Source organism: Varroa jacobsoni, unplaced genomic scaffold, assembly GCF_002532875.2.
Source record: "Varroa jacobsoni isolate VJ856 unplaced genomic scaffold, vjacob_1.0 scaffold_163, whole genome shotgun sequence".
NCBI lineage: Eukaryota > Metazoa > Arthropoda > Arachnida > Mesostigmata > Varroidae > Varroa > Varroa jacobsoni.
The window spans coordinates 3,626-11,828 of record NW_019213065.1 but is presented as its reverse complement, the minus strand read 5'-3'; the positions used below and the strand labels follow the sequence as shown (position 1 = coordinate 11,828).

General features: G+C 43.9%; 1 protein-coding gene across 1 annotated transcript in view; it reads right to left on the bottom strand.

The window, feature by feature from the left end:
• LOC111270593 (uncharacterized) overlaps positions 1-3,403 on the bottom strand; it is a gene marked incomplete at its 5' end in the record, with an annotated part of 11,462 nt that extends 8,059 nt beyond the window's left edge. Inside the window, 1 exon segment of the mRNA XM_022850895.2 lies at positions 3,322-3,403. Within this exon segment, the coding sequence (XP_022706630.1) occupies positions 3,322-3,403 (82 nt within the window).
• Between the last annotated feature and the right edge of the window lie 4,800 nt (positions 3,404-8,203).

The following is an 8,203-nucleotide window of genomic DNA, read 5'->3' as shown; positions in this document are numbered from 1 at the left end:
TTCCAATCAGTTGCAGTGGATTCTTGTGGCAGAAAAGATATATGCCTAAAGATCCTCAGATATTAACAGTTTACCCATCATGAAAGGAGGGCCTTGTCAAGGGTAAATTAGGGGAAAAAACATTTGGGTTTGTCTTCTCTCTAAACAGTATGTAGAAACGTGCAAATATGTTATGATTAGCTGTAATAGTAGGCAATTGATTGACTAATTTTGCAGGCGTATGTACGGATAACTGTATACATGTGGGTGGTACGTAAGCAGCTAGCTGCAAGCGTTACGGATTGCAATGAGATAGAAGGTAAGATGAAATTGAACGATGCTGATGGAATCTAGTGAAGCGACAAGACAAAGAAGTTGTTCCCTCACAAAGAAAGTTTTCTTCTACATCCATGTCCTATTGTCACTGTTAGTGTCGATCCAACTGAGCGGCCATGAATCCACGGCTGCTGCCAGTAAAAAAAGAAGTACTCATTCAGCGGCCGGAATCGACGCTGCCGATAGCAAAGGATCGGAGGACACTTAGAGCGATACACCAACCATCTCCTTTGGCGCGTCTTTTCTTCTGCGTTTCGTCCGTGAATTAAATACGAACCGGACGCATTCATTCGACCTCCTGCCACAATTACCACCCACTTAGGCGAAAACGGACGGAAAAAGGAAAGCCGTCGAGGTCGCTGGCGAGGTGATTCGACGAACCGATCGTATCATCTCGTTCCTTTCAGCGAAGAACGAAACTTGTTCCGCTGTCCTGTCTGCCACCATTGCAAGCGTTGACATTTTCATCAGGAAAACGCTCCTCTAACAGGGTGACAGATCGGTGACTGTTCGAATTGAAAGGAGGGCAAAGAGGTTCTAGTTTGCGAGATAGCTTGGAAGTTTGCGAAGAGCAAAGCGAAAGTGGCCTACAATCTGGCCTCGAGTATGGCGAGCAGCTTAGTGAACTGCTCCCATCGGGGCTGGCGGCATAGCTGGTTGCATGGATCACACGTGTCAATTCGGACCGACGCTTTCTGCCGCCAAGATCAGAAAAAGCGAGCGAGAGAGAGAGAGAGAGAGAGAGAGAGAGAGAGAGAGGTTGCGGATAAGTGGTAACGTCGAAGGCTCAGTGTTAGGATGGCCAGTATGGAGATATTGTCGCCCTTTCAATGACCAGAGAACGGCAAAAGCAGCAGCAAAGCGATCCTATCCATCCGAGCTATGACGTCCATCTAAGTAACACTGAACGTTGTAGCGCTCAATTAGCTACTAGCACAATAGCTATTGCGTGGCAAGCCTATGTGTAACAGTTTCATCTAGCAGTTAATAGATGGAGCACAGTTTATGCATGCGCTCACGCATGGAATGACCAATTTGAGCACATATTGGTATATTCCATATTGCATTAGGTTGTAAAGGGCTGACTGGTTGTGATATGACCAATGAGGTAACAATATGACAGATTCTACCAGTGATGGCGAGCAAGAAGTGCCCATACGACACTTCATTAGCTCGAGGACTAAGAAGTGGTATTAGGTAAACGAGCGGCAGCTACTCGCGTGGTAGTCATATGCGAGCGGCAATAGATACTGTGCCTGACGCAGAATCGATTAGAAAGTTTCGAAACATTAATGTAAGGAAAAAAATCTATAGATAGGTCCGCGAGCAAGCCTTCGAGGCGTCAGTGTTGTGGAGCTTACCATGTTATCGCATATTTTTTTTTGCTGCGAAAAGCAATCTGGATCATTTACGTAACTCACTCCCCACTTCTAATGCATACCCAAAAGCTGAATGATCAGTTTTTGTTACGAAGGTACCACGAAAATATCGTATATCGCCATCCTTTGTCCTATAGATATATGCTTGACTATCAATACGCATGGTCTATTGCCTGTACGCGGATGATCGCTAACTAAATGATTTTTGTGTGTCCTGTCAGCTTTTGTTAACGCGGTACTAAGACGGTGTAATAGCAACGAAGGGTTCACATATCCAAAATTTAAATACGTAGTTTTACCACCCACCTCACTGGGTCATGTATGCAATTTGCAAGGACAATCTATCACTTCAGTACAAACAATCCGTTTTAGCCCCTTCAGATTTTGGTAAACGCATGAGTGAGGTCGGCCCGACCTCGGAGTCTACCATTTTCAAACGTATCATTGTTCAAGATGGTCAATTCAACGTTTAGCTGTATGTACCTTTTCAGTATTACTGTTCGTAAATGTGGCTTTTTCAACGTATTTGAAAACATTTTCGTAGGGGGAGTACGAACGTGTTTCTGATAAACGAACTGGACGCTATAGATTATCTCAGATTATTTGGAAAAAACTCAATACGATAGATCAAGAGAGAAGAGAGATTTTCATGATCCGCAAAGGCACAACCTAATATTAATACGGATAGATTTTGCAAGCAGAGATAAAGATCGCTGATTTCATACGATGATATCGATGTTCGCCTCATTGGAATTGTATCGCTCCTGCATCCTGTGTTAACAACTGGGAAAAACTTGAGCTGCGAAGAAGCGTCATGGAGCAGTCCTGAGATCAGGAAGCAAGTAGTGGCTCGGTAGTTGAATTCAAGTACCCTTGACGAAATCCAGTTTTATTGTCGAAAAGAGCGAGAGCCCAGAACTCAAGATGGCACTGCATAGAGAGGACGTTGCGACTGCATTGCAGCGTCATGGATCGGCAGCTAACAGAGCGATGACGGGCGAACGATCGCGCGATTTCGGCGCTAGCACTTGAACGCCAGTCCTACCTATGTTTCAACTCGAATTCAATTAACGAGCACAACGACGAGATTTGGAACTCGCATTTAGGCTGAATCATAACGACGCGAACAAATAGTGCCCGTAGATACAGTCAGAGTAAAGGGAAGCGAATTGGGCGCAATTTTAGGCAAGAAGCGCCCAAATAGTTCCATAAGGACGCCTTCGTTCTTCAAAGAACACTAAATGGATTAACGACAAAAGTGTGGGCGAACACGAGCCGAGCCCGATTCAGTCTATCTAAAGAGTTAGGCGACAACGTATCCATAGCTTAATAATTGCTTTCTTTAAACAATGGACACGACTGATATTCACATCAGACGTACGTGGAGTGATAGATCGTCTAACGGGACCCATTATAATGAAGCAATACAATAAGCGATCCTGTAGCAAACGTTCGTCGCGATAACTAACTTAAAAAATATAGCATTACTTAACACGCCAACGTTTTGCCAAATGAGCAAATTAACTGTCAATCCAAATCATATATTAGAATTTTATGAAATTCTCTATCTAGATAAACGGTGCCACAGTGCCATAACTTTTTCGGTCCTAGAACAATGTGCACTTACCCATCGCAGGCGTAAATTCCGTAATGTTTACCAGAGGAATGATCAAAGCACACCTTGCATGGTATGTCAAGCAAGATACGACCTGAAATATTCACAATTAAACGTTAGAATTCTATCTGGCAGTACGTTTTTTTTCCGTGAAGAGACCAAAGTAATCAGGGCAATAAGTTCGCTTAGCTATTCGAAGATCGCTTGCAAGAATACGCACAGCATTTATCCACGGTGCGGTAAACCCACATGAGGCGATTGTCACGTCTTTATAGGTATCTTTTCTATGGGGTTTGTAACTTTTACGTGTTTCAGATATTAGCATGGTAGGCGTTTTTAGGAACTCGTTAGTTATAGTTCACGTTTTCGCCATTTCATTGTTCTCGGACTTGCAAATCTCGGTAGGATTCTACCGGAACAAACAAATAGTAATTTCTCGCTTCGGTGAACAAACGGATTGGGTTTTCGTTCAATTTTCTGCTTCTTATACAATTAATCCGACTAGAAAGATGGGATGGCCTACAACGTGGCCATGTGGTCTCTGCACAACAACAACAACAACAACAACGATATTAATATACTACTGTGCCCGATCAGTCTATCAGGCGCATTTCGTCAAATCAATTCCAGGCCCAGAGTGATACCCAGTATGCCCACAACCCGAGAGTTGCTCATCATCTGTTGAGTTAGAGAAAACAAAGTGGGTCGGCGTTTAGCTCATTACCTAGAAGTTGGGTTAATCGCACTTTTTATGTAGAGTATGTATTTCGTATCGTCCGGAATTGCTGCATTTTTGCGCCTTCCCCTTTCCCGGTAAATGAAAGCTAATGGAGTTCGTGGCAGCCTTGCATTTCTTTTTACTTGTCTCTGAGGGTGAGATCGGTCAGGGTGACCTAGTCGTTAATCAAGCTAGACATGTGCCGGCGCTCGAACGGGGTCGCCGTGATTGCCCTGATGTTAGCCGTGGCCCCTTCCCAACTTCTAAGCTGATTCTGATCTGCCGTTTAGCGTCACCATGCGCCCATACGTATTCAAGCACGCGCTGTCAGAAACACGCACCCAACAATAATTTGTTCTCAATGTGCATTTAGTAGCATTTTACTATCGACAATCAACGTGAATAACCGCCGTTGTTTGTCAAGCATCATCTTGTGTGTATCTCTAGCGTTAGGCAGAATAAAGTTTATTTACACGTATATTTTTCAATATAATATATATATATATACGCGGTAAGTGTCAGCGAAGAGGTAGTGGCGGCTCAGAACTACTCGGCGGCTCGCAAGGTATTCCTTCGCTAAAAATATCCATAATATTAAATAATATTGTTTAAGCTGCTCTTCTTCTCGCAACACGCTACATGCGCAAAGCACGTGTTGTTGTTTGTGCACGTCTGTGTAGATAGAAATCTCTTCGCATGGACTTTTGTTTCTAAAAGGTTACAAATTACCAATCTGTCTAAGTCACGATCTACCTGGATTGGTTATACACATGTGCTTTTCTATGAGTCACTGTATTTATATTCAATTAGTCAAAGGGAAGGCGTCGGCAAAAATCTCGGTACCATAGGCTACCAGACAGACTTTTAGAAAAGAACACATGATGATGATATATATAACGTGAGACCGAGATCTCCGGCGCCATTGCTGATGCTGCTGCTGCTGCTAGTGCTCGTTACTCATCCGTAGGATCACTCTCAAACAACACGGCCATCGCGGCAGCATCATTAGCTATCAGACAAGCTTCGGAAGTAGGAGACTGCGGCAATCTGATGGAGTGAGTATACGATTACTTTGATGTGGCCTAGCAGCCCTACGAGCTGCTAGTAAGTGAGACAACAAAGGGAAGGCTGCCGTCGCTGCTGTGGAGTCTGTGCCGAAACAGGGAGCCGACAGGACGTAAAGAGAGAAATTTACCGCTAGGCCTCGACGGGCAGTACTCGTCTATGGGTTGCAGGCAACGCGCCGCTCAGGAGTCACGACAAAACGTAACAAAACTCTGCGGCAGCCGGTCAACATAGAGGGCCATGGCCTGACGATTGTAACAGCGGTAGCGTCGCTTCAACAACGAAAGAAAATCTAGGGATTGACACTTCGGGTGATATCATAAATTGCTTATTTCAAAAAGTTAATATCACCCCCGCACAGAGGGTCGAAAAGTGTCAGCGCTCCTGAGCCGGGCCTGCCGCTCAAGGCTAGGCGCATTTTCACCTGGCTAACTAATAAAACCGACAACAGTTCGACTAGATCATCGTTACTTTGATCCATTAAAGTATTCTACGCCTGCCCTAGCAACTAGACCCTAAAGCGTAATGTTTAAATTGCGCTCTGCAGAAACGAGATTCGAATGCGGAACAGGAGGAAGGACGGCTGTCATAAATGACGATGGACGTACAACGTTTCAAGGCCTATAACGTTTTCCTTGTTAAAATTTGTCTCAAAACAAATAAAAAAAGCTCACTGCGTTATGCGTACCTTTTACTGCCCGCTCATATGTACGCACGTGCAGATTAGCGACAAATATAGTGTAATAAATTGCGGTCCACACTGTCAAAAAATCTAAAAGTCATGCGTAGTCTAGGCGCACATTGAGAACGACAAAACTACATCTAAAAATCAAGCAATCCTGTTAATTTTTTAAATCAGAACAAACTTTCTCATAAAGAGAATTACCCTGTTGTCCCTCGATGGACAATATTAGAGCAGAACCACTGGCCAGTCGCAGGGAGTTATCAGGGCGGGGTGGGACGCTAGCGGCCATCGAGATTTGCGTCACTCGGAGAAATCGAGTTCGGTTCTACCGAGCGCGACCGACGTGAGTACAGCGCGTGGGAACTAGTAAGGGAATAGAGTAGTCCCAACGAATAATAGAGCACCCAATATAGCCCAACTGGGTCACAAATGCAGGTGAGAGAGAAAACAGAATTTGTTCCGTTGACAGCATGCCTGCCGCGTCACTGGGTTCGGAGTGTCACGGTCGGTCGTGGCGATTATCGGTGCGGGTTGCCTACTAAATATTAACAGGAAAATAACTCGATCATATGGATTACTACTGCCATATCGACTTCATACAGACATTGGTGTCTATTTATGTTATGGAATACAGCTTTTATATAAATCATTACCCAGAGCACATACAGAGCAGAATTGCGACAGCCCAACCTTGACGCTGAGCGGAAAGATTTACCACTACGTTTGTTTCAGCTGAAAATTTGCATCTGTTGCTGCTGCCAGTCACAATCCTGTTATTTCAAAGGTTGCTTCCAAGGTATCAACAGCTTAAACTTACACATTTATTATGATTAAGCAGTAACATCTTTATTTGGACAGTTTTAAGGTGATAGTAACTTTACCGTGCGCCGCAATCCGCGAAACCGCGGAGATCGCAAAACCTGGCTTTTGTTTACAAAAAAAAAAAAAACAAGTAAACTATATGCCGAAAGTTCTTAAAACGTTGTGTCCTTTGTTGCGTGAGAACTGTTTCTTTTTTCCCGTGTATTTTAATAGAAAAAGTTCTCTCGGCGAAAGGCTTGTCCTACCCAACTATAGACGCAATACCAATACTCCACAGGAGACACGGTTGGCTTGCAAATCAGCCTTTCTTTACCTAGAACACATATAAGCCTTTACCCTTCCAAAAATAAATATAGGCCACACGATACCGCAGAACATTGTTTGCTTCAAAATCAGCATTTAAGGGTGAATTAACATAGACAAAACTTATTTTGGATCAATTTAACTAGAGAACTTCAATTCCGGTAAACTTCACGAAGTTGTTTCGAATCGATGTAGTTCGCGCGAATTACTTGCATGAAGTATTACTTGCATTTACGAATTGTTATCTGGTCAAAATCGACCTATGCAGCGTCCAGCGCAATGCTCGGCGACTATGTACAATGTAGTAACTCGCAGACAAGGAAGAGCACTCTCTTTCGGAGACAGTAACATGTACCTATCTACTAGTGGCCAATGTTTTGTATTTACCAACTTAGCAAGGAGTCCTTTTCGGGTTATTTGGGAGCTACTATATGGGAACGTGTTTTTCGTGTTTCCACACTCGCGGCTCGAATGATTGTAGTTTCCTTGGTAACCCATCGTAACCTAGTGACAGTGTTCTGTTTTCAAAATTTCCTCTCCAACGTGCTATCATATTAAACATTAGATTTTATAAAAGAAGAAAGTTTCTTTTTCTCGTTTGTGTCTGAACGGTGGCCATATACCAGCGTTCTCATAACAACGCTTCACTGGTAAATAGCTGTCCATAGTCGTTTTGTTAGCTTACAATGACCCGCCACGACTCCCAACATTCACTGCATAGTGCCAGCAACCATCGTCATACTAATAATAACAATAATCATTACCATAAACCTGATTCATTCCTGATTAATATTATCATGCACATTATTATCATGATGTGCACGTTGCGTTATCATAGGAACATTAAATGGATTGAATTGTAGAGGACCTGCAGACTGCATAGGTATCGCTGGGTAGATCTCGGGAACGATGTCAGAGTGATTTTCACCAGGATACGTGACACTGCCATTAGAACACTACCACTAGCGGAGGTAAGTTAGTTCCCTTCGCATTCTCCACCAGCCCCCACCCAGCCACCCCCGACGGAGGCAGCCCAATGAAGCCGCCGGGAATCAGCTCCAAAGACAGCAACAGCAGCAGCAGCAGCAGCAGCAGTAGCAGCAGGCCAGTGTAATAGCGTTCAACATAGTCCCTTAGCTGAGTGGCTAAGCCAAATGCTGGTTGGGGTCGTAGCAGTGTCGCATTAATCGCGTTCTCCATCCCACCTACGGCCATTTTGTCGTGCTTGCAGGAAAAACAGGGCATGCTTTTGTCTGAGCCCATCTGATCAAACAATAATGTCAAATAATATGTCCTATTCC